The sequence below is a fragment of the Podarcis liolepis genome (genome assembly GCF_965112155.1).
Source record: "Podarcis liolepis genome assembly, chromosome: 3".
Classification (NCBI taxonomy): domain Eukaryota; kingdom Metazoa; phylum Chordata; class Lepidosauria; order Squamata; family Lacertidae; genus Podarcis; species Podarcis liolepis.
In genome coordinates, this window is record NC_139557.1 from 63,114,179 (window position 1) to 63,139,172 (window position 24,994).

The 24,994-nt window shown below is 44.3% G+C and overlaps 1 protein-coding gene across 2 annotated transcripts; it reads left to right on the plus strand.

Annotated features, from left to right (window-relative positions):
- TNFAIP3 (TNF alpha induced protein 3) lies at positions 1 to 24,482 on the plus strand. Of its 2 annotated transcripts, none has more exons than XM_083497245.1 (9): positions 1 to 486; positions 6,567 to 6,879; positions 14,301 to 14,491; positions 15,458 to 15,605; positions 16,080 to 16,250; positions 17,391 to 17,571; positions 18,399 to 19,327; positions 21,063 to 21,292; positions 22,315 to 24,482. In XM_083497245.1, exons 2-9 carry the CDS (start codon positions 6,582 to 6,584, stop codon positions 22,597 to 22,599), a joined length of 2,433 nt encoding a protein of 810 aa, XP_083353371.1. In that variant the 5' UTR covers positions 1 to 486; positions 6,567 to 6,581; the 3' UTR covers positions 22,600 to 24,482. The 2 variants fall into 2 exon arrangements, 1 of the variants encoding a protein (XP_083353371.1); XR_014524627.1 differs by having other exon boundaries at positions 46 to 486; positions 18,399 to 20,304; positions 20,448 to 21,292.
- The last annotated feature ends 512 nt before the right edge of the window (positions 24,483 to 24,994 follow it).

Here is a 24,994-nt window from a genome sequence, read left to right on the forward strand (position 1 = left end):
GGAGGGGCTGTGCCTGCAGCGCGCCGGGTCGCTTTCCTTCGCCCTGGAAGCAGCTGTTGTTCTGGCAGGCAGGCAGGCAGCTGGTGTCACATGTCGGAAAGTCCCTCGGCCGTGGAAATCCCCGCATCCACACTCTGTGTGTGTGTGTGTGTGTGTGTGTGTGTGTGTGTGTTTTGCTCCACATAGTAAAACAGCGGAAAGAAAGAACCACACGCAGACAGCAGGAGGAGGCGGCCAAAGCAAAAACAACGACTGTAGCAGGAGCAGGAGGAGGGTGAGGGGGCAGCTAACAAAGGCGCCTCTGGACCAGCCAGCACCCTCGGACCAGGCCAGCAGAGATCCCGAAGCTTCTTCGCGGGGAAAGGGACGGGATTCATGGCTCCCCCGAGCCGCATCTCTCCAAGTCCGGCTCGTTTGTGCTGAGAAGGATTTACTGGCGGAGTCATTCGAGGGTCACTGCCTCCCCCCCAGCCCCCAGCTCGCCGAGTAAGTCATATGCCCTGGGTTGGGTTTTTTTTGCTTTGCAGTTTGTGGGGTTGCTCGCGGGGTCGGTGAGGACAACGAGCCAGCCTGGGGGGGGGTCTATTTTTGCTTGCATTTATGGAGATGCTGGAGAGATGCGCATCTCCCCCCCCCCCGATCCTCCGCCATCCTGGGTTGCGTTTCTGTTTAATGCGAAATGTGTATAGCATCCAAAAGAGAAGGAGTTAGTTAGTTTGCTCCAGTTAGGCGCACACAGCGAGCAGGTTAGTTCTGAGGATGCTTCGGTAGTTTCGGTTATTGCTTGTGTGTTTCCATTAAAAAAAAATGCTGTAGAGTTTCCCGTGAAGACGAATTGATGGTTAAACTACTCTGTGAATTGTAGTTCTGTGAGGGGAATAGAGGGGGGTCTCTTAACAACTCTCAGCTCCCTTAAACTACAGCTCCCAGAATTCTTTGGGGGAAACCATGACTGTTTAAAGTGGTATCCTAGCGCTTTCCTCGCTCTGTAATCTACACAAGCTCAGAGACTTTATTACTTTACCTGTTCTAGAAGTTCAGTACTGAAAACAACTTCTGGGCTTGAACCGTGGCACAAGTATGCCCTTGCAACAAGTGCTAGATGCATTCAAGTAATACTTGTTTGTTGCATAAAGTTACATAACTGCATGACAACTCATACAAACAGTTATGAAATATGCATTATTTCCCATTTTTAAAGCAAAGACTTGCATAAGCTATTTGAACACTGCAGTATGTGCATTTTCAAAGTAAAACTATTAGCTATTTAATTCTAATGATTATTTATTACACCACAAAAAAGGAACATTGAGGAAGAACATGAGCACCATTCATACTAATCCAGAATTTTTTGTAACATCTCCAGGCTGTAATCCTGAACATAGTTACAAGGGAATCGCCAAATTATTTGTGTTGGAAACGTGCATAAGATTGCATTTTCAGGATTTTTGTTTATTATTTTGGTTATTTAAAGCAATAACCAACCCCCTCACTTGAGCAAATTATTTTTTAGCACCTCCCAACAGGGCTTACATTCATGAATCTCCAAACTTTAGATAAAGAGAGTGGAACTTTCAACCCAGATACAGACCGGACCCTGCACTAATTAGTCCTAGCTAATGAATGTTATGTTAATGGGTCCTCAGCCATGGGTGTTAGGGATACCGTTTCACTTTCATATCAAGGACTGGATGTGGAGCATAGTACAGTGGTACCTCGGGTTACAGACGGTTCAGGTTACAGACTCCGCTAACCCAGAAATAGTACCTCGGGTTAAGAACTTTGCTTCAGGATGAGAACAGAAATTGTGCGGCAGCAGTGGGAGGCCCCATTAGATAAAGTGGTACCTCAGGTTAAGAACAGTTTCAGGTTAAGAACGGACCTCCGGAACAAATTAAGTTCTTAACCCGAGGTACCACTGTACTTTTCCCTAACTGTGTTTGAAAATGCTTGTAGATAGTCAGACATGGATTGTCCTGAGGAATGTACCGGTATATTACCAGGACATAGATTATGAGACCATTTTTTCTCCTAGCTTACTGTTGTCTATGTGTGCTGTTCTGCATTAATTGGCAGCTTCTCTTCAGGGTTTCAGCCAGTTTTCCCAGCCCTGCCTGGAGATGCCAATCCCTATGTGGTACTTCTTGCATGCAAAACGTGTGCTGTGCCATTGACATCCAGCTGTTTCCAGGAGTGCCCCAAGAAATTTGCAAGACATGGGACTTGTAGTCACATCTGAATATTCCAACATTACAAAGATATGCATTCACTTTACTACACACCCTTAAACTGCCATCCAAGACACACTTATCTGAACATAAGTCACATTGATATCAGTGGAACATGCCTGCAGATAAACTTGTATGGAACCAGAGTGCAAGATATAAAGTTACGACTGAAAAGCAGTCTCCTCCTGCATGATGCATTTGAGAAAATAATATCCAAATAATGGGGTCAATACCTTGTCTGTAATTTCTGTGGCCACTTTCTCAACACCTTGCGTGTTATACATCTCTATCATGCCCCTCTTACTCACCTTTTCTCTGTACAGTACTAACCCCCCCCCCAACGTAGGCATTTAGGACTTTGTACGTGAGTATAATGCTTGTGGCTAGAACTTTAGACATTTGAGACAGTTCAGTGCAAGGATGTAACAGCGTGGGGATATTTTTCAGGATGTGGGATAAGATTGGCTGGTGAGTGAAGGATATAGCAACAATCTGGTTGCAGCATATGACACTCCATTGATCTCCAAGTTTGATTCAGCTGATCTGACTATGTGAAAAATGAACACAATGTTTTAGCTGCAGTTCATTCATTTTCAGCTTTGTATTCTTGCTATAAAAAAAATCGCACCTAGACATTCCTGTTGTTGTGCCCATAACCTAGGCTTAAGGTGCCGTTTAGCTTCTAGCTTTCATATCTCGGTTTCTAACACTGCTTTCAGACAATCTCAAGGTCCATTGTAGGAGTCAGCAGAAAAAGATATAATTCTCTAGTGGACTTGCTTAATAAAAACCACTGCGAGCCTCTGCAGTAAATGCTGTTTTGTTTGTACACTGTGGACCCTAGCAATGAAATATTGACCGGTGCTTCAAAAATTAAACGTGCTCCCTTTCGAAACGACAGTGGCCCTTTGCATGTTTATTGTACCTGCGAGGTGTTTTTTTCTCTCCCAGCATCTGCATGATGTTGCCCTTATCAAAATTCCAATCCATAAAATCCAGATTAAATGGGGAAATAATGTAGGGTGGTGATTTGATGAGGATAATGTTGTGGGGACAGTGCACAAAGCCTCCATTTATGAGCTGCACAGTAAACTGCCCAGCTGTATAACATTTTGCCTTCTTTACTTGCCCACATTACTTTGTGGGCATCATGATCTGTGAGGAGTAGAGTTGGATTGTTGTTTTATGGCTTCCGAAGGCTCCAGTCCTATGCAGCTTTTGTTTGGTTTATTGGTTTCTTCCATGGAACTCAGACTATCTTCCGCAGAGTTACTGGGCAGCCTGCTTAAACTGGCTTTTGCAGTCCTGGCTTTTGATCCAGTGGACACATTTGCTAATGTAGGAGCGGGAGAGGCCATTTTAGCTAATTCCTCTTCCCCACTTTCATCGCCGCCACCACCAAATTTTGTTCCAAAGAGTTGAGAGACCATGTCTGGAAGGTGGTATGGGAAGCTGCAGGGGGAAGGGGGGCTCAGGAAAAATGGTCACCCCTCTTCTTAGAGCCATCCACTAGCTGCTCTCCTTGTGGGGTGCTATTATTGTAGTCCAACTTCTTTGCAGCTTGATTTGGTTTTTAAGTTGTTGTTATCATTGTAGTAGTTCTTATAGTCACGGTTTTAAAACATTCATATCAGTGAGATTTCTGTAGATGAGTTGGTGATATGTAAGTTGGTAAAATTGGCTGAGAGTCTGAGGGTAAGTCTCTGGAAGGAAGTCTCATTGAAATCAGTGGACTTACTCCTCAGTAAACATGTGCAGGATAACCCTGATTGTTGGATAACTTCAAAATGGGCAGACGTGCTCCAATCCATAGCACATGCTGCACTAAGGAGGAGAACAGCTGTTGGCAGAATAGGAATGTTAATTACGTAGTGTTCTAATTGAGCTTAACAAATTGGATAGTCTATTATTACTTAACACTGGAAACAACCAGTGCTTGTCCTAAGCATCCCTTACTGATGTCATCATCCTTTACACATGCAAACTTTACCAGGGACAATACTGACTCAAAATTGTCCTTTTGTGTTAAGTACTTGCAGGATCACATCTTTCATTTGAACATGTTAACTGCATACACATCTGTTCACTTCTACAGTTCAAAATGCACAGAGAAATGTAATGTGTGTTTGTAGCTCAGGGAGTCTAAATGTGCATAGGATTCCTGGACAAAAACTCTTGTGGAAAGGGAACTAGCACCGGCATTATTGTTATGGGGCAGGATGTGGATTTGATCATACTTACAGTAGGCCCCCTAAAATCAGTGGTTAGTCTGCTGTCAGTGGATTTACTCTTAAGTATGATTGAATCTGGATCAAACCCAAGCTATTGGTTACTGATGCTTTTCCTGTTTTTTTGTTAATAGCTTATTGGCCACATTCATTCAGAAGAAAGTCACATTTATCTTATTTCCTTCCAAGTGACTTTGGATTAGTAGTTTGCACAGTTCTTAACTATTTTTTCCATTTTAGGGCAGGTACTGTCCATCTTCAGCTGCCTTCCATCCCATTATCCTTAATACCTTGTTTTGAAATACATGCTTTTCTTTAAAGTAAAAAAAGCAACTTTTCACCATTTCTAAGTAATGCTGTTCTGAGTTGGTGGTGGTGGTGGTGGTGGTGGTGGTGGTGGTGTGTGTGTGTGTGTGTTAGGCTATATATCTGGGTCCCTTCTAGTTCCTGGATCCAGGAGGATGAAAATCTTGGAATAGCCAGCTTCTTGGTGAGTTAATAGCTCCCTAAGTATGGGTCCTTAGGGTAACAAAGTGGTTTTGTGCCAGAGGGCAAAAGAGTGGGTTCCCCTCCCTTGCCTAGCTGTTGGTGAGGAGGACAAGGGCCAGAGGCATGCGTGAGAGAGCGAAGCTAGAAGCAGGCTTCAGGCAGAAGCTTGGGGGCGGGGGAAGGTGCCTGCTTTCTACTTGGAGCCAAGGCTGTGGCTATGGAAGAAGAAAGACCTTCAGGGGTGTTAATGCTGTGAACCCCTCCATTGTAGGTTTAGTTTGTTTGTATTTATGTGTAATAAACCATATATAATAAAGACATCACAGTCTCCACAGTCCCTCATTCCAAGGAAATGGAAGCCTGGATAAGCACTTGGAACCCATGGAATCTCACACTGCTCGGAGATTGGGGTGGTGTGCAACAATACATTTTGCTAAGTTTTTAGTAGCAAAAATGCCTTTGTTGCTCTTAAGCTTTGCAGGCTTGCAGAATAAATAAATAAAAGTTCCAGAACCTAGAGAAAGAGGAGAAATGAGGGAGGCAGTGAAAACGCAACCTTTTAGGTGCATTATTTGTTGTGCAGTCTTGAGCACTACTGCTGAGAGCAAATGCAAGGCCAATTAAAATGCGAGTTCTCACTGTTCCTTTATCATTGGCCTATTAGACTAAATAAGTAGCCTAAACAAGGAACCTGCTTATTTATTTAAAATATTTTTTAACTACCTTTCATTAGAAGATTCCAGGACAGTGTGGATAAGTGTGAATTAGAATTATTCACATGTCATATGAAAACAGTATTTTTAAAAAAACCAACCACAGAGAGGACAAAATAGTAGACAGGCTAAAAACAAAAAACTGAGGAACAAAGAAGACAGTTTTGACTAAAATAATCCATATTGCCTATGCACTGCTCCAGAACTGTAGGACTGAACATTTTTTAAGGTTATTTGAACCAGTTACTCAAATACTAGGTGGGTATTTTCCTACTTCTCTAAACTATGACGTGTAATTATCCATGTCGTCTAAATAAGTTCGTTGTGTGTGGGGTTTCATGCTGTATATTGTAAGACTGTTCAAGAAACCAACCTATGCCATGTGCTACAAGCAAAGCTCCCCCACTCCCCGAAAAAAATCCAGCAGAAAAAACCCACAGGCTCTAGTTAGTTTGATCATAAGGGGAATATGGAATGGAGAAACAGACAGGGGGGATTCTGAGCTAAGAGGAAATTCTGCTGTCATCTCAATAGATTTACAGCTGAGTAATCCAGGCTCTCCAGTTCTGCGCCATTGGGCACACCGCAGTTCACTAGCTCTAGAATTAACATAGGGCACTCCTCCGATGCAGATTTCATTTTCAGTAGCAGGTGCCTGTTTGCTTAGAATTTCTGATAAATCAGTAGTAAATGTGAGTGGTAATTTTAAGACATCCGTACCAAAGAACCTTCTCATTGTTGCTGATGCACTTGTGTCACAGAAGCTATTGAGGCTGAACTTCCTGTTTTAATGTAATTTATGAAAAAGGTTGTGTTTTGTGCTGAATTTGGGGTAGGGAGGCGAAGGAGGATTTAATGATAATTTTTTTCAGAAACCCTTCTTTTACTAGTGTTCTTTCCTCTTTTAGGTTTCTTCTTGCAAAATGGCTGGCTCGCAAATCATTCCTCAAGCTTTATACTTGAGCAATATGCTGAAAGCTGTGAAGATAAGGGAGAGAATGCCCGAAGACCTTGTCAAGTGCACCAGTGGAATAATCCAGCATTTTAAGACTATGCATAGATACACCATAGAGATGTTCAGAATGTGTCAATTTTGCCTACAGTTCCAGGAGATTCTTCAAAAGGCCCTTATTGACCAAGCAACTCAAACCTCACTAGAACGTCAGAAGAAACTGAACTGGTGTCGAGAAGTTAAAAAACTTGTGCCCCTGAAGACAAATGGTAAGCCGGGCTTATTTTCTCCTTGTTCTGGCAGGACAGAAATAGCATCTGCTTCATTTGTTACCTCAATGGACCTTGAGTGTGCTTAGTTCAAATTGCATTTAAAATTAAATTACGAAGGGGCTGTTTTTCTCTTCTTTTAAGTGAAATGGTTGCCTAATGTCAAACTAGGGCATAGATGTATATTATGTTAACTTCATGGACTTATGTACTGTTGCCGTAAAAAACCTTCCTGGCTCACAGGCAACACTTGCATACTTTCTGAACAATGCTGCCAAATGTGAACAAAAAGACACTGATCTGGATTGTATATATTTCAGTGGAACATACAAAGAGGATATACAAACGACTGGAACATCCTCTTTTTGTGTTTCCTCCACTTGTTATTTATGACACTTCCTTTTACCCTCCAGAGTTGCTCTCATTGAACCAGGAACTGGAATCAATTGGTTCTTAGTGTTACCTTTTATCCATGCAACTATTAGATGTATATCAGGTTACATATTTGTGAAACCCTTCTTCCAAGTTACTCAGGACATGGTGAATGCTGCATAATTCATTTTGGAGGGTTTTAAAAACTATATATTTGGGGCCTAATTTCAGAAAATTTAAATTTTCAAGTCAGTTTGAGAGCCAGTGAGTGGCCCACCCACTCTTTATCAATTTAAAGGTAACTTTAAATTGCTCCACATGATAGCAAGTATTGTTTGATACACATTCACACAGTTGGGTCGCTATATTGTTGCCTTGTTCTTGTGCGGAGTAAATTGCCATTTTTGTATGGTGAGCCACTCCATGCAAACCATTGGCCTTGTGATATAAGAATGCAAATATTCATGTATGTCTGTATTTGTTAAGATATCCTGATTTCAGTTATCTTGAGGGCTTTAAAGGCAGGGTATAAATTTTCAACACAATTAAAGAGACAGTGAAACCAGTTTCATGTGCCCTGTGAATGTGGCCCTCAAGGCATGGACTGCCTTCTGCAGTGCATTGGGTACATTACATGCTTCTTGCCCAATCAGGTATTAAATTAATTCTTGGATTGATGGCGAAGACTCTGTCTCCAGAATCCTGAATAGTCCCGCCTTTATACCTGTCCTGATAGGACTTCCGTATAATAATTGCAGATCAGGGCACTGACAAATCTCTTCACTGGTGGTGCCCACCACTTCAGTGGGTTCCAAGCTCATTTCTAAACTTGGGCCCTGCTTCCAACGTAATAAATGTGATGTCTGAAGCAGCAGTTAGCACAACTCTGTGGGAAGGAACGAGTTAGGTGAACATCTGGAATGCCCAAGCACAAGTTGCTGCTTCAGATATGACATCAGTAGTGTGGAAAGAGGATGTACGTCGCTCACACATCCCCTTTTTGACACTTCCTGCAATGTCTAGAGTCACCAACAGCTTTTATAACTTTTTACATCTCCTGAATTCTCATTGTACAAGTTGTTCTGTCTAAATTAATACGGGCTAAATGTTGCTGGGCAAGAGGAAGTGGTGTAATGAGGTGTTCTCTCAAGAGCAGTTTTGCTCCCTCCTACCTGGACAGTGCAGTGCGGCAGCAAGGTCAGGCTATGCAGGTGCCCCAGCAGAGCCAGTCTAGTGCTCCTGCTGCTGCTGCCTGCACAGAGCCCTGACCTCACCCCTGTGCCATCCAGGTAAGCAGCAGCAACACAACCATACGGAGGGCAGCTCCACAGCACCTCCTGTTACCAGGACTAAAATAAAACTTAACACATATGCCCCCAGAAGACGAGAGTGATAACATCTGTGCATTCTTTTTATTTATTTGCCAGATTTATAAACCATCCTTCAGTACACAGTAATCCCTGGACAGTTTTCAACATATACGATATCTACATCATAAAATACAATTATTTGATATGCTTCATTGGGAGAAATGGTAGGATAGAAACTTAGTTAGATAATTAGAGCAGAATTACTATAAAATCATATCAAGTGAAAGGGCAGAGCGGCAACTCAAGACCTTGAGACCAGTTAAAATCAAAACTGCTCAGTTCATTCAAAAACTTAAGATAGAAACTTAGTTAGATAATTATAGCAGAATTACTATAAAATCATATCAAGTGAAAGGACAGAGCGGCAACTCAAGACCTTGAGACCAGTTAAAATCAAAACCGCTCAGTTCATTCAAAAACTTAAGAGAGTAAGTGTTAGGTCTCAAATGGTGGATCAGGACCTCTCACTGGACTGTGGGAGCTTTAAGAGTGGGTCACTTGGGGCCCTTCCAGACTATTGCTGTTTTTGTGTGGGATTCCGTCACATCCCAGCACATCCAGGTTGTGCAATTCAAGCTGTTTGGAGCTCTTGCACAACAAACCCACTTCCCCAAAAGACTGAACTTTATGATAAGGAAAGTGACAGGAAAATGCGCTGGAACATGTGGGGCGACACTTGCTTACGCAGTGTCATCTAGTCTTCTAAATCAGAGTGATTGGTTATCTGCATCCATATTGGAATTGTTTTTAGATAATTTAATCGTTTTATTATTCCTGTGTTTGCCACGTGTGATGCTTTGTGAAGAAGGGTGGGATATAAATTTACTCATTTATTAAATGAATAAATTTATTGAATGTCATCTAATCTTCGTCAAATACATCAGGATGAATGCTGGGTAAACAGGTAGTCTGCAAGCACCCATGTTGTCCCTATGGATGCTTCAGTTGCATCCAAAGAAAGGCAAACATCTTTGCATGGGCTGTCTTATTTAAAAGTAGACAAGTCGCTGTTCTATACTGGTATTCCTCTACTTTCCCTCTCTGAGAGATTCTTTCGCTAGAGCCCTGAAACAGAGTTTCAGGTTTCTGAGCACGTGTTAAAACCTGGACTACACTTCCTTATCTCCAATGTGTAAATTCTGTTCTGATCGTGTGAACTATTGAACTATTGCATTTTCTTTCAGTGGCCTGGCTTGCACAGCGCAGTAAGCCAAACTATGGCTTCTGCAATGTGTTGGGTAGTTTTGCTCTTTCTGTCTTGTGGGTAATCTCTCTTTTCCTTCATGAGCTGTAGCCAATAAAAGGATCAGAGAGGAGCAAAGCTGCTGTCACCTTCTCCCCAGGAGCCCACACATCCACACGCAATGTGTGAACACAGCCAATGTGTTAAACTACACACTTACTAGATGAGAGTGTAACAGTAGTGAAAGATCTTCTACTTTGCATCACTTCAAAGTAGAGAAATAGAGAGAAGGACTTGGGTTTTGTTTTTTTAATACCCAACTACTGGATTTTTAATAATGGATCCTGGAAAGCACAGACCCATATGGGTTTGTTACTTTGTCAGGTGGTTGAGGAACAGTTCCAGTCCCAACCTTTTCCCCACCTCCACCACAAGACTTAAAGGAACGCCCTATTCAGCCCCTCCCCCAAGAATAAAGAAGAAAATTTGCAAAATAAAACAACCCGATCCATTTCCTTTTCACATGCATGCATCTTTGTGAGCATGGAATGGATCTCGACAGGTGTTCTGCTGAGTCCTGTCCCTCCTGTGCTTCCCATCAGAAGCCTGGATGAAACCTCACTTGACTGACAGTGGGTGGGCATGTTACACAGAAGTCCTTGAGCTAATGGCTCTGTAGAATGATATAGACGAGACCCCTGTCATGCACACAAAGGGTTCTCTCCACATGGAGGAGGTGGTTTGTGCCCTAAATAAATAGTAAAATAACTAATAAGAAAAGAAACAGCAGTTTCATCATAGCCAATAGCATTGCATTTGGTCGTTCTTACAGTCATAGATCCATTTGTAGGGGGTGTAGCTCTGTGCCCATTTTGAGACCCAAGAAATAAATGCATCTGTTATTTCATCACAAATAATTTTAGCAAAAGTGTAGAAAGATTGCATACAGTTCTGGGAATTTGATTTCAAACATGACATGCATTTGAGGATTGTATTTTTAACGTAAAAGATTGGAGGAAACATCTCATTTTAAAAAGATTCCAACATCTACTGACTAGCAATTTCGCTTCTCTAATGAATAGGCATTCCAACTTACCCTAGCCACGCCTACTTGGAAAGTCCACTGTGTACTTCACAGTTCAAATGTCTCTTCATCGGAACAAGAAGTACAATAGCTGTTACTCAACTACTAGTCAAATAGCTTAACACTGGGGAATTCCAAATGCTTAGGGAATTTTGAACTGGCGGTTCAGTGTGCAGAACTGAAAGCAAGCGCACACAAGGAAAAAAAACCCTCTTATCTTTGCTCTAGATTTTGCAAAGGGAAATTCTTTACAGGATGTAATAATTGTCCTACTTGTATGCCATATTTTTTATGGTTGGTAAAGCCAGAAGACTATAAATCAGCCTTGCAAGCATTTTTTTTGACCCTTGCATTTAATATCTATTTTTTGTTTGTTTTAAATATGATTATGCAAAGACAAGCCAGCTTTCTGAGTTGTGTTAGATAATTCTGTTTAAAGCAGAAAAAGAAAACGAAAAGTGAGGACTTACCCCTTTATAAGAAATGCTTCTGTTTTAGCACTCGGGTGGGCAGAGGGTGTATATGCCACATAGCTCTGTCCTGCACCCCCAAAGCTATCCTGCTTCCCTCGCCAGGGTTTAAATAATATTGCCAGTCAGGTTGAAGAAGCTGCCAGTCTGGTTGGCTTCTGTACATGGAATGGGGTGAGATGTCAGGTTGTATCCAACTAAGTTTCTCTCAGAGCAGACCCATCGAAATTAATACAAACAAGGTAGTCATGCCGATTTATTTCAGTGGTTCTACTCTGAGATGGACTAACATTTGGATACGACTCACCATCTTGTCTTTTTCCTTTTGTCTGGCAGCAGAATACATTGGGACTGGTCTTGATTTGGGTAGAGTGGAGGAAAGGATCCTGCTCTAACAAACAAACAAAAAGAGCACTAGTCAGGACCGTGAAACTGGGATTTGGTTGGGGTACTGTTTACTGTTTACTTAGGCCTTTGGTGCCATTTTTCAAAATGGAATGGAACCTTGGTGTAACCACGACAAAAACAAATATCTCTTTAAAAACCAGGCAAAGGTTCCCTTCTGTAGCTTGACACTCCCATCCTTCTCCTGACATTCTTCTGTCCCCACCTTTCCTAGCCAGTTGGCTGCAGGATCCATCCCCTTTTCTGGGGCAAGAATGAAAGGAAGGGATACTAATTTTTCAACAAAAGTCATTTCCTCCCTCCGCCCGAGAGTGCAAAGTTTAAAGCCCTGTGCTTTACTGTAGTTCCTCTCTCTAAAGCAGAGGTTTTCAACCTTTTGAGTCCACGGCTCCCTTGACCAACTGCATTCTTTCGGCGGCAGCCCTGTGGGGCTCAGGAGCCCAGTTATGTCACCCCTTGCCTGCACAGCTGGCAGCCTCTCACCCTTTTTCAAACACCCTCCCTTGTGGAATGTTCTCTCAGTCTCCTCTCCTCTCCCCTCTTCTTGGGAGCCCTCCGGGCAGCTACTGCCGCCGCCCCTGCCCCAGAGAGACGGTCTCCTCACACTGCCCCCCAGGGGCCTGGGAGGAAGATGCGCCCTGCCTTAGTGGCCCAGTGGAGGCTGGCCAAAGCTGAACTTGAGGCCAGCACCTTACCTTGGGAGGCAGCAGCAGGAGCAGTGGGCACTGCCAGACCTGGATGGTGGAAAGGCTCCCCTTCAACACTGGGCACTCTGCTCCCAGGCAGGCCTTGCACACACAACAAGCACAAGAAAGGCCAGCTCAGTGCCTGCCTGCCTGGCTGGCCTTCCACTTGTCCATCCATTCCCAACAGCAAGGGCTCGTGGATCAGCTGGCTGGGCTCCCTCACCCACTTGCTTGCTTGCTCCGAGGCCGCCTCACCTCTCGGCAACCAGCACCCTCTTGCCAGCCTCAGAGGCACCAGGAGCTTGTAGCCAGGGCTGCTGCAACAAACAGCTCTGCAAGCCTTGGGAGGCAGAAACACGAGGGGGCATCAGAGGAGGGAAGGAGGGAAGGAAAGAGGGACAGAGGCCAGTGTTGCCTGTGGCACCCTTGGCCATCATTCAAGGCACCCCAGGGTGCCACGGCACACTGGTTGAAAACCACTGCTCTATAGCAATCCTGGCAACTTTTTCCTCAATGAGAGCGTTCTGCCGCAAAGCCCATGTCTGGAAACAATCTGTGCCTTTTCAGCAATTCTTGGCTGGAGTGATCTGTGCCTAGAAAGTTCACACAGTGCTGCGTGCATTGCTATATTTTTGTGAGAATTCTCCATGAGTGCCAGAAACTTGTATGTTTTACACAACCCAACTAACCACATTCATAGTAAAACAATTTCTTATAAATCCACTTTCTCTTTTGCTTCTCAATTTTCAGTAGCTTGTTTAGGAAGGAAAAGGCTGTGCCCATAAAATCTAGTGCTGATAGTGTTGACTAATGTCAGCTCTGAACACTTTATAGAGAATGGTGCCTTTTCAGCAAAAAATAAAGTAAAATCAGCAATTGAACTGAGTATTTTCAGTCTGTACTTCCCTTAAACCGGTGTAAATGGCAATTTACTGCCTGGCATTCTCTGGTCCATGGGGTCACAAAGAGTCGGACACGACTAAACGACTAAACAACAACAACAAACGGCAATTGGAATAGGGAAATCTCCTCTAGCTGTATCATTAATTAAATGGACTTTCTTAAGCTTTGTAGTTTTAGTCAAAGCTCTAATATCCTTTTACCCTTGAACACTAGCTATTGGGAAGTGGTTGAAAATTAAACTCATAGAGCGTGATCCACATGCATAAATGGGAACTGTGCACTCAAAGTGGCGTGAGCTTATTTTTATATTGACATTTTTATAGGATGAATAGTTTCATCTGCGTTTTATATTCAGTCACTTCTCCATTCAGGGGCAGATTGTCAACTTTTTCATTCATACCAGCTGTGGACACTATGTAAACACTATTTTGACGCTCTCTCTGTGTTTTAAGGATCAAAGCTGTTCTGCCAACCTACACAGAATTCCTTCAGCACCAACAAGATTTCTGCGCAGAAAGGCAGAACATTGGATCTGTTCTTGTTTTCTACATGTAGCATAATCCCATTGGAGTCGCACATTCAGAATTATCGTCTCACACACACACACACACACATACTTGGTGGGGGAATGCTGGATTAGAAAAATACAGCTATTTGTCAGTGTTCACTTACTCAGACCGGGAGCAGCAGAACAGACTATCCCATGCTCCCAAAATTCAAAGGATACTAAGCCAAAGTAAAAGTAGATGGCTTGAGGGGAGATTTCTAAGAGACGTTAACTGCTTCTCCAAAATATTACTGGTTCGTGCAGAACCAGATATTTTATTTTTAACGAACTTGACATATGTATGCTGTCCATTATGTTTTGGACTTTTATTATTTTATTTATTTATTTATTTATTTGTGTTTGTGTGTATGAAACAACTAACCCATTTCATTTCTCTGTAGGGGATGGGAATTGCCTGATGCATGCTGCATCCCAGTACATGTGGGGCGTCCAAGATGTTGACCTAGTCCTGAGAAAAACATTATTTAGTGCACTCAGAGAAGTGGACACACGCAACTTTAAACTGCGCTGGCAACGAGAAACACTGAAATCGCAGGAATTTGTGGCAACAGGACTCTGCTATGACACCAGGGTATGTTGGACTGATTTATGTAGCGAATAACGTTTCAAACCTTGGTATGGTTGGGCGGATTGTGACTTCCTGTGTATAATTACACAGGATGGGAGGCAATTATGGTAGTGAGCTTAAGAAAGTAAAATTGCAGAGCTGCCAACTAGTTAAAACATTTTAGTCCATTAAATTTACTGGATTTCCCAATTTATTAACGAAGCGTTTCACTACTGTGGAGTTTCCAACTCAAGTAACCTCCTCAGAGATGGGTTATTTCCATGGACCACCCACATCTCCAAAAGTTGGCATGTCTCTGCTCTTCCTGTTATGAAGAGGCGCTGCTACCACCCAAGCAAAACAAAAAACACCCATCCTGCTTTTTAGAAACATACAGCTAGACATAGACTTCCCATCCAAGAATCTACGTCATGTGGGGGCCTCTGCTCTTGCTTCTTTCTACAGGAACCTGCTGGTTGAAAGGATAAATTATCCTCTCTATTAGTTGCTAGCCCAAGCAGGCTATAGACTAGTCTTCTCAAACCTGGAAACAGCCAATACTAGCTTCACATGTTAAGATGAAACTGCCTCTTTACACTGCCGTCACAGCTGCTTATTTGGATGTGGTGGTGGTAAGAGTGGAGTGGTGCAACACAGTTGCATTGGCGCCTCCAACTCACAGAAGTATCGAGAAAATAAGATTCAAGCAACCGCGTTGTTTCACAGTCCTCAAGTTGCAGGCTTGCAAGTAACCACTTGCCTGCTAGGCAAGAGAGCATTTGTAAATCAGAAGAGAGAATGCAACATCAAATCAACTGCAGCCGTGCCCTTAATTAGTTAGTGTTTCAGGTTCTATACATCTGGAATGCATATCGTATGAATTAACTTTCTCAGTATTCGGATAAGGAAAAATAATCTGCATGCAAGGCCTCCCAACTTGCATGATACTAACCCAAAGCTAAATAGATGTATTTTCTTTTTCTCCATTAGAATTGGGAGGACGAATGGGAGAACCTCATCAAAATGGCATCTGCAGAAACATCAGTCGCCCACAGAGGTCTTCAGTATAACTCATTGGAAGAAATCCACATATTTGTCCTTGTTAACATCCTACGGCGCCCAATCATAGTTGTCGCAGGTAGGAATGTGTCTTTTGCTTTTGAAGTACTGTTTGCAGTGGGCGATCCAATGTTAGTGTTGAACACCCATGCTTCTATGAAGAGCATTCAGAAGGTTTTCAGTGTCATGGAAGTGGAGGTAGGCAACCAATAACATGAAGAGCACCTCTGTTCGTGGCGACTGTTTCCTGTAAATTTCTACATTTCTACAAATTATCCTCTGAAAGAGGCAATTTAACACCGCCCCCAGGTTAACAGTATTTACAACACTAAGAAAACACAGTGTTTATGACACAAAAAGTGTTGATGACCTCACTTATGAAAGCGATTTAGGGTTTGGGTTTATTTGTTTTTACATCAGCTTGAATATTTCCTCACAATGAGTTATTGATATTCTTCTGATAGTTTGGAAATTAAAATGGAAATGTTTCCCTTGCTCTGTTGCTGACAAGAGTCATGTTTAACTAAACCTTGCTTTTCTTTTCCTGAAACAGATAAAATGCTTAGAAGCTTGCAGTCAGGTTCAAGCTTCTCCCCTTTGAATGTTGGCGGAATTTACTTGCCTCTCCACTGGCCAGCAGAAGAGTGTTATCGATACCCCATCATCCTGGCCTATGACAGTATGCATTTCACCCCTCTGGTTGTTTTGAAAGAGAGTGGCCCAGGTAGGTCTCAGACATTACCGGTATATTATGTTCTGTGCTGGTGTTTCCCTGTTTGTTCTCTTCAAACCAACAGCAAATCCATTTTGATCTCTCTCATGCTGTTATACATCAGATGCAGAGTTACTCTTGCTCTCCAGACCACCCCTCTGGGAATTGCTTCCTCTTCTGCATTGTGTGTGTGTGTGTGAGAGAGAGAGAGAGCACGCAATGCAATTCTGCAGACTGTCTACTACAGTGGTACCTTGGTTGTCAAACTTAATCCGTTCTGGGAGTCCGTTCGACTCCTGGAACCGTTCGAAAACCAAGGCGGGGCTTCTGATTGGCTGCAGGAGCTTCCTGCACTCAATCGGAAACCACAGAAGCCATGTTGGAAGTTTGGCTTCCAAAAAACGTTCGCAAACCGGAACGCTTACTTCCGGGTTTGCGGCTTTCGGGAGCTGATTTGTTCAGGAGCCGAGCCATTCGACAACCAAGGTACCCCTGTATTGGCATACAGTCCCCAAAAGATTACCCCCAAGGTAATGCAGCCTTCAGTGGGGAGTGGGGATTATCTACTCCTTTTGTATAAGAAATACTTCGTTTGGGCAATTTATTCACCTTGAAGTGGCTCATAACTTTTGCTCTTTTATAAAGGTAAAGGGACCCCTGAACATTTAGTCCAGTCGTGGCCGACTCTGGGGTTGTGGCGCTCATCTCGCTTTATTGGCCGAGGGAGCCGGCGTTCAGCTTCCGGGTCATGTGGCCAGTATGACTAAGCCGCTTCTGGCGAACCAGAGCAGCACACGGAAACGCCATTTACCTTCTTGCCGGAGCTGTACCGATTTATCTACTTGCACTTTGACGTGCTTTCGAACTGTTAGGTTGGCAGGAGCAGGGACCGAGCAACGGGAGCTCACCCCATAGTAGGGATTCGAACCGCCGACCTTCCGATCGGCAAGCCCTAGGCTCTGTGGTTTAGACCACAGTGCCACCCGCGTCCCTTTCTTTGCTCTTTTATAATTCCAGTCAATTTCCATAATTACCTCTCTGGGTGGTGGTTTTCGGTTATCAGCCTTAGGGTCTTAATATTGCTCACTGCTGTGTTGTGCCTGTCTTTTCCCATTTAATTCACAACAATCCTCTTTTCCCCCCTTTCCGTAGAGATCCGGGCAGTCCCATTGGTCAGCTGTGAAAGAGGCAGGTTTGAAGACTTGAAGGTGCACTTTCTAACAGATTCTGAAGAAAGGGAGAAAGAAAAGCTGCTAAGAGATTACCTGATGGTGATAGAAATTCCCGTGCAAGGCTGGGATTCTGGGACAACACATCTCATTAACGCTGCAAAGTGAGTCTTCATCTTCTCACTGTCCAGCACTTAACTTGATAACAGATATTCTTAAGTTGGCAATGTACTGTATTCAGCCTCTCACTTTCAGATGCCCTTTTCAAAGAGTGCATTCTCTGCTTTTACGGTGGCATTTAATCCCGGACAATTAAAAGATGTCTATAAGAACAAAAAAACCCCATTCAGGCTGGCTCTGGAACGTACAGAACTGATAAAGATCCTAACATCTTCTGTTAGAAAACCAGTAAATGAATTTTCAGAAAAGGAATTCCATTTGCACAACAGGCATTCCCTCATCCTACCCCTGTGCTCCCCAAAATTGGCTTGGGGGAAGGGGTCAAGAGACACCCCCCAAAAAAACTATGCCCAGGAAGATGAAAGGGAAGATCATTCCGTTTGGCAAGCTGATGTGCTTGGACAGGTGGAACATTTGTAATAGCACAGTGTAGAATTTCACTCAGAATAGCTGTCAGTCAAAACTGAGAGTCAAGTTCTTTCCCACTTAATGGGGAAGACATCTGGCACTGCACAGGGAGAGAAGGAGAGGCAATCTTAAAGAAACTACAGCTTGCTTGTTCTCTTTCAGCCTAGCCCAGTCCTGTAACTAGGACTGAGACAGTGCCTCTTTATCTTGCTAAAAGAGACATTAAAGACCATTGTCAGCTTCATAAGTGTAGGCTGTGCTGCTTTCAATTATGCACTCTTGCTGATGTAGGATGGCAGCTCTTCCTGCTCTCCAGTGTTATTATGTCATCCCAAACTGTAGAAGGTTTGCTGTCTTTTCCCCACCTGGTGATACCAATTCCTTTGTCTCTTTTGCCTTGAAGGTTGGATGAAGGAAACCTGCCCAAAGAGATTAACCTAGTGGAAGATTACTTCCAGCTGGTGCAGCACGAATACAAGAAGTGGCAAGAAAATGCCCGGCCCGCTGGGAGGGAACCGGGTCAGAGGATCCAGGTGGAGCTGAACTTGCCCCAGCTGTCGCTCGTGGAGGCAAAATGCGAGACTCCCAACTGCCCTTTCTACATGTCTGTGAGCACTCAGCCTTACTGCCATGAGTGCTTTGAGCAGAAGCAGCAAGGGAGCAAGGCGAGGAGGCAGAACTTCCGGACGGGATCTGAGAAGCCCCGGACAAGTAAATCCAGCTCACCTAAGAGCGAACACCGCGAGCCTGCTGCACGGGCATCTGAAGAACTAGTGTCAGGGCCTCGCTCGGCACCCCCCACAGCCCCCAGCCTTTTTCTGTACAGCGAAACCACTGCCATGAAGTGCAGGACCCCTGGCTGCCCTTTCACCCTGAACGTGCAATACAACGGGCTCTGTGAACGCTGCTACAACAACACTGCAGAGCTGAGCCCTTGCAACAGCCCAGGCGAGCAGAGGCCGCCAGACCAGGTGACCTGCATGTTCTGCCTCAAGGGCGCCAATAGGACCTTTAATGGCATGTGCAGCTCTTGCTTCAAAAGGACTAGAGACCATTTGTCAAGTGCCAGCAGCTCAGGTGTTGCACCTTCGGGCCATCAGAGGTCCACATCGGACCCCACCCATCTGTCACAGAGCCTCTTTCAGCAGGCCTGCCATACGGCAAGCGGCAGCAGCGCAGCAGAGCTGCCACCGCCGCACCCTCCGCCCCAGAGACCAGAAGAGTGGAAGAAGGGAAGCAGGAAGTGCAGGAAGCCCGGCTGCAGCTTTTTCGGGACTCCTCAAAACGAAGGCTTTTGCACACTGTGCTATTTTGAGTACCAGGAAAACAAAGGTGAGTGTAAGGGAATGTGCTTCTCTTCTCCTTCTCCCTTCCAGAGATTTGGGCTGGCGGGGAGAGGGGTGTTTGCGAGCAGTGGAACGGAAGGTGCTCCTGTTCAATCTCAGCTTGCAAGGAGATGTAAGATGCAAACAGGACGAAGCAGTGAGATGAAGTGTAATTGTAAAGCATTAGTAATGCTGAACTGCAAGACGGAATGCAAGCCTGCAGTGGAAAAGCTCAGCTTACTTCCAGCTGCATTAGTCACTTACAATATTGAAGAATTGCAGTGCACTTTTCATGTTTTGCTGAAGTATGTAGAACAGCAATCTAACCTCAAGGGTTTGCTGTATTGGGAATGCATTTGGTTACCGGGGCATGTCCCCAGATTCCTTTCTGAAATCCTGTTAGAGATTCAATTTAAAAGTTCACTATAGGGTGCGGGTGGAAACACGATAGAACAAATTTGATAGTTTTCTAAGCAACTCTCCAGGATGGCAAAATGTACATGTTCACTGAACAAACAATTTAAACTGCATTGGAAAAATTGTATAGTCTGGATTGGAGTGGGGGGGGCATGTAAGGGTTAAAGAGGAGAAAATTCTAGCCATAGACTAGAGCAGCTGATATGAGAGCAGCTGAATAACTTGCTTGGACATATACGAAGTCAGACTGTGGGGTCACTCTAGCTCAATATTATTGTAACTGGTTGGCAGAGGCTCTCCAGGTTTTCAATTAGGGGTCAATTGGGGGGGGGCTTCTGGTTCTGGGGATTGTTCCTGGGGTATTTTGCAGGCCATGCTGTAACACTGAGTGTTTTAAAAATGAATCCACACAGTTCAATTTTAGAGTTGTCATTTGTTCTCTGCGTCCGGCTGCTGTGTGGCATGCAGAAATTCAGACAGTCCTTCTTTCCCCTTGCCGTATCCCAGTGCTAGAAGGCACACCAGCTGAAAATTGCTCCACGTTACAGGGGGTCCACTTAGCCGCTTGCTCCACTTGCCTGGTAGTGCATTTTAGATCCAAATGGGAGCCAAGCCGTCCAAATCTCTACAGAACTGAGTGGGAAATGAGGCTTTAATTGAGCTCCTGCATTCTCATGTGGAGCAGGAGCTGGCAGAAGAGCTGGGCTCAGCCATTCCCTTGCTAGTATATCTCAAAAGGGACCATTTTTAGCCTCTACTGTTCATGTAACATTGCATTCAGTAATAGCCAAGTGATGGGTAAGGTAGAGCACAGACAACAGTCCCTTTTCCCACTCTGTGTTTTCAAAGTTTGGTCGCCGAAGTCACAGCTCAGTGGCTGATGTTGACCATTGGGACTGGTGGGGCAGAAAGCGGTAAGCCCAACAATAGGTGGAGGCAGAGCTAAAGAGCGGCAGAGCAAGCTACTTCTAGTTTTGCCTCCATGCCATCCCTTCTGAGTTCTACAGTGGCAGCACTGGGACAAAGGAGGTGGAAGCTGACAGCCAGGGCCACACCCTGGACTGATTGGAACTAGGAAGGCAGGCTGGTTGGGGCTGGCTGTGACTGACTGAGATTGGTAGGGCAGTACCCTGTTCACCCTAATGGACCAGTCATCATTCTTCAGTGGGTCACAGGTTCATTCCCTGGCATCTCCAGGTAGGGCTGGGAATGTCCCCCATCTGAAATTCTGGAGATCCACTACCAATTACTGTAGAATAGACTGAGCAAGATGGCAGCATCCTGCATTCCTAAGTGACCACTTTCTTCCTTTGTTCTCATCGTAGATACTTCGGTGCCCCATCACAGAAGGTCTCAGCGGACTTCTCCTGCCTCAGGGCACTCGGGAGCCTCAGCTGCCGTGTACCAGAACACAGTTTCCTGCCTGGGTCGAGAGTGTGGCACAATCGGGAGCACGATGCTTGAGGGCTACTGCCAGAAATGCTTTATAAAAGCACAGAGCAAGAGGCTGCGTGAAGCCAGAAGAACCGAAGACCAGCTAGTGAGACAATCAGAGGTCAGTCAACATAACAAAATCTTTCCCCCCGATTTAACTTTTTGCCTTTCTTCCTAGAAAAGTCTTTATGAGTCCATTTTAAGAAGAAGGGAAAATACACTCCTATTATCATCCCTTTATGTTAGTAGTTTATTGCCTAGGATTCTGGAGATGATAGATACAGGCCCCTGAATAACAATAAAAAATTAAAACCTGCTTTTATTATCTAACCAGAAGGCTGCTACATCCAAAGGAACGGGGGGTTATTTCTGTAGCTGTTCTCGGAAGTGTTAACTCCTGTTGATATTAACATCTCAGAAATTACCCTAGTGCTGGTGCTGCTCTGTCACAGTACAGTGGAATGGAAAACGTACATAATCTGCATTGTGTGTGAGAGAGGGGTGGGTGGGAGAGGGAGAGAGAAATCTGGCCTGTACCAAAACTGGAAAACCTGAGTTTTTAGATTAGCCTAACACCAAACTCTTTTAGAAGACCTAGCCCAAGTCACAGGGCAATTATTCTTTCATCCATTCTTCATTTTGCAACCATCAGAATTGTCAAGAAAGTGTTACATACTTGTAATAGTTTTCCTTTTGTAACTAGAAGGGAGCAGTCTACTAGTTCTATGCAAGCCAGAAGCAGATTACCAGGTGGAGATATGCTGCTGCATTTGCTTCCTAGCTTTTGCATCTCTGTTGCTTATGGGGAAGGGAGAGGAGGTGAAGAGGTCAGTGCAGTGCAAATGCGCTAGCAGGAGCAATGGGTCATCTTGGCTTGTGTCCTGCCCTCTTCCTGTAAGCCACAGTGATCCACTCTGCAAGCCACTTCTCATGCAGCCTGTGTCAGTGTCTTATCCAGGGCGCTTGCACAGAAGCAGCATGATTGTTTTCTAACTTAAAAAGCACACCACTGCTTGTTTTCATTTTGGTTTTCACCTTTGGGAACTTCTGGTCAATAATATGACATGAATAAAAGTAACTAAAGCTCAGATAAAGGCTGTGACTGTTACAATTAAACCTGACAATGTTCTCCGTTGTTTTTAGCGAACAGGACAACACAGAGATTTACGCCAGACATTCCCAAGCTCTCAGAAGCACAAGTGTGCCACAGCTTCTTGTAGGAACAACTTAGCTTCCAGAAACGGGGAACTGTGTCCGGAGTGCCTACACGTTGGTCAGCAGGCCCAGTTGGGGGGACCTCGGGGGTCCCCTCCAGCAGCTGAGCTCCCCAAGGAGCGCTGCCGAGCCCCTGCCTGCGACCACTACGGCAATAACAAGTGCAACGGCTACTGCAACGAGTGCTTCCAGTTCAAGCAGATCTACGGCTAGCAATAGAGAATAAACGCCGGCTTTTACCTTGTGAAAGGAAAATGGTGCTAACCTCCAAAACACTCAACCCAGTCTCATTCACAGTCTGTGGGAAAAGTACACGTGACTTTGTGGCGAAAACAATAAGCTGAATTGTACATGTACACCTGCTTGTGCGTGTACGTACAAATGCACATTGTGGCACAAAGAACAATATGCTCTCTGGAATTCTGTATCCTGGGACAGAAACACAGTTTGCAGATGCAGGATGCTTATGCCAAATACTTGACTACAAACTCCTTTCTCAGTACTCTGACTTTGTTCTATGCTAATACGCAACCATAAGAGATGAATAGACTGTGTTTCTTGCACCCCTCTTTCTGCTGATACTTCTCTTGCACACTGTCTGAATACTAAGCGTTCAAAATCCAAGGAAACCTGCCTGAGATGAAGGGTTTCCTGCACTGCAACTACCACACAACCTGGGGCTTGTTGTCCTTGAAAATGCTCATCTCTCTACCAAACAGAGTCTGCTGGAAGCCGTGAATGAAACAAGGTTATTAGCAAGTCATGGTAGAAGCCTTTAAAACTTGATTGTTAGGCTTAAAAAATATATATTTTAAAGAAACTGGTTTTGTTCTTTCTCTCTTTGTTCTTAACCAGAGTTTCATGCATGTAAAACAGCAGTCACCATCAACAACTTGGGCCCGTTGGCCACTGTTTCTCCATTTCATAATCTGTGTTTGCTTGTTTGCTACTAACCCTGCTGTCATAATTTAGAAATATGGAAAACAGCTGGGTACGCATCTCTTCCGATATGAAAAGTTCCCCTAAATACATGCTGTTCATACATACTTGCTGGCATAGGACAGGGCTTAGGCTGGAATCATAACAAAAGCATAATGAAGATGCCCAAGGGTGCAATCCTAACCCCACTTACCTGGGAGCAAGTCCCACTGAATTTCTTCAAACGTGCTTCCAGGTGGACATGGTTAGGATTGTTCTGTTAGGCACGCTAAGACCCTGTGCTCCATGCAAACTGTGGCTGGCATCTGTCTGTCTTGGGGGACAATGCAAGAGGGCACCTACAGTGGTGAAGTTAAACAGTGGAGGCGTGGCAGTGCCTGCTGTGACCAGTGTATGTCCCCTTTTCTCTGCCAAAGAGAACATACCAGGGGCCCACTTAGCCGCTTGCTCCACTTGCCTGGTAGTGCATTTTAGATCCAAATGGGCGCCAAGCCGTCCAAATCTCTACAGAACTGAGTGGGAAATGAGGCTTTAATTGAGCTCCTGCATTCTCATGTGGAGCAGGAGCTGGCAGAAGAGCTGGGCTCAGCCATTCCCTTTTCTCCTTCCCTGATTGCTGCTGCAAAGGACCTGTGAGTGAGTGAAAGGGAATGGATGGAGTACAGTTTGGAAAGTTCTGCAGAAACCCCATTTATTTCCATAGTGTTTGGGACCAGCTTTTCAATCGGAGAATTTCTCCTTGCCATTATCACAAAGCCACTATCAGATCTGCACGAGTTAGGCACTAAATAAAATGGCACCTGAAGCCCCGCAGTCTAGAACGTCCTTTCCCCACCTGGCCTGGTGAGTCTCTTGCTTCTGCTGTGCTGCTTGTGCTTCTACTTTCGTATATAATCCTTCCATGGCGCTCTCTTCTCCAGCCCCATTTCCTGTGAAAATCCTACACCCTGTTTTGTAAACGTTGTTAAATGTGAAGACATGTTAAAAATATTTATATTATGTATTTCAGAAGTGTAATTTTTAAATTTGCACAGTTTTGTTTTTAAGTATGGTTACTTTTTATTTCATTTTACCTCCAAAGCTGTGCAAGTGTATAACTGTGGGAGAGGGCGGAAGGGATAGAATCCAATGGTAAAAATAAATTATTTAAGGATTCATTGTTCTTAGCGTTGTTTTATTCTTGCAGTTATTGCAATTGCTATTCTTAGAACTGTCATTCCAGTCTAGCAGCTGTTGTCCATGAGTAGATAAATGTGCTCACACAGCTGCCCTTCCAGGAGAGGAAGCACCAAGCCACACGACATGACCACCTCCTAACAGATTGTCAGGAACGTTGGGTCTAACGGCTTTATTCACCTGTTTTCCCAGAGGTTGAGGAAAGTGGGAGAGGGGTATGCAGCAGACCATGCTAGGAATGCTGGGGGAGAAAGAGATTTTACACTCCCTCCTCCTTTGAGATAAAGCTGTGTTTATAACCCTGGGGGATATAACCCAACCTATGACCTTTTGTCCCTGCACCAATTACAGTAGCCCTATTTAGGCATCAAAGAATGCAGAAGGAAGCAATACAGAGTAAAATGGGCCATGTGCCTCTGCTTCTCAATATCCTTGTCTCTGCTGGCTCCACCTCAACTTTTCCACACTGAGTGGGAAGCCCAAAGGGGAATTC

Excerpts from the sequence above, each read along its gene's own strand:
- TNFAIP3 (XM_083497245.1), top strand. The coding sequence starts at position 6,582 with ATGGCTGGCTCGCAAATCATTCCTCAAGCTTTATACTTGAGCAATATG. Across the intron at positions 16,251-17,390 it reads TTTGAAAGAGAGTGGCCCAG|AGATCCGGGCAGTCCCATTG; the intron begins GTAGGTCTCAGA and ends CCCTTTCCGTAG. Across the intron at positions 21,293-22,314 it reads AGCTAGTGAGACAATCAGAG|CGAACAGGACAACACAGAGA; the intron begins GTCAGTCAACAT and ends CGTTGTTTTTAG.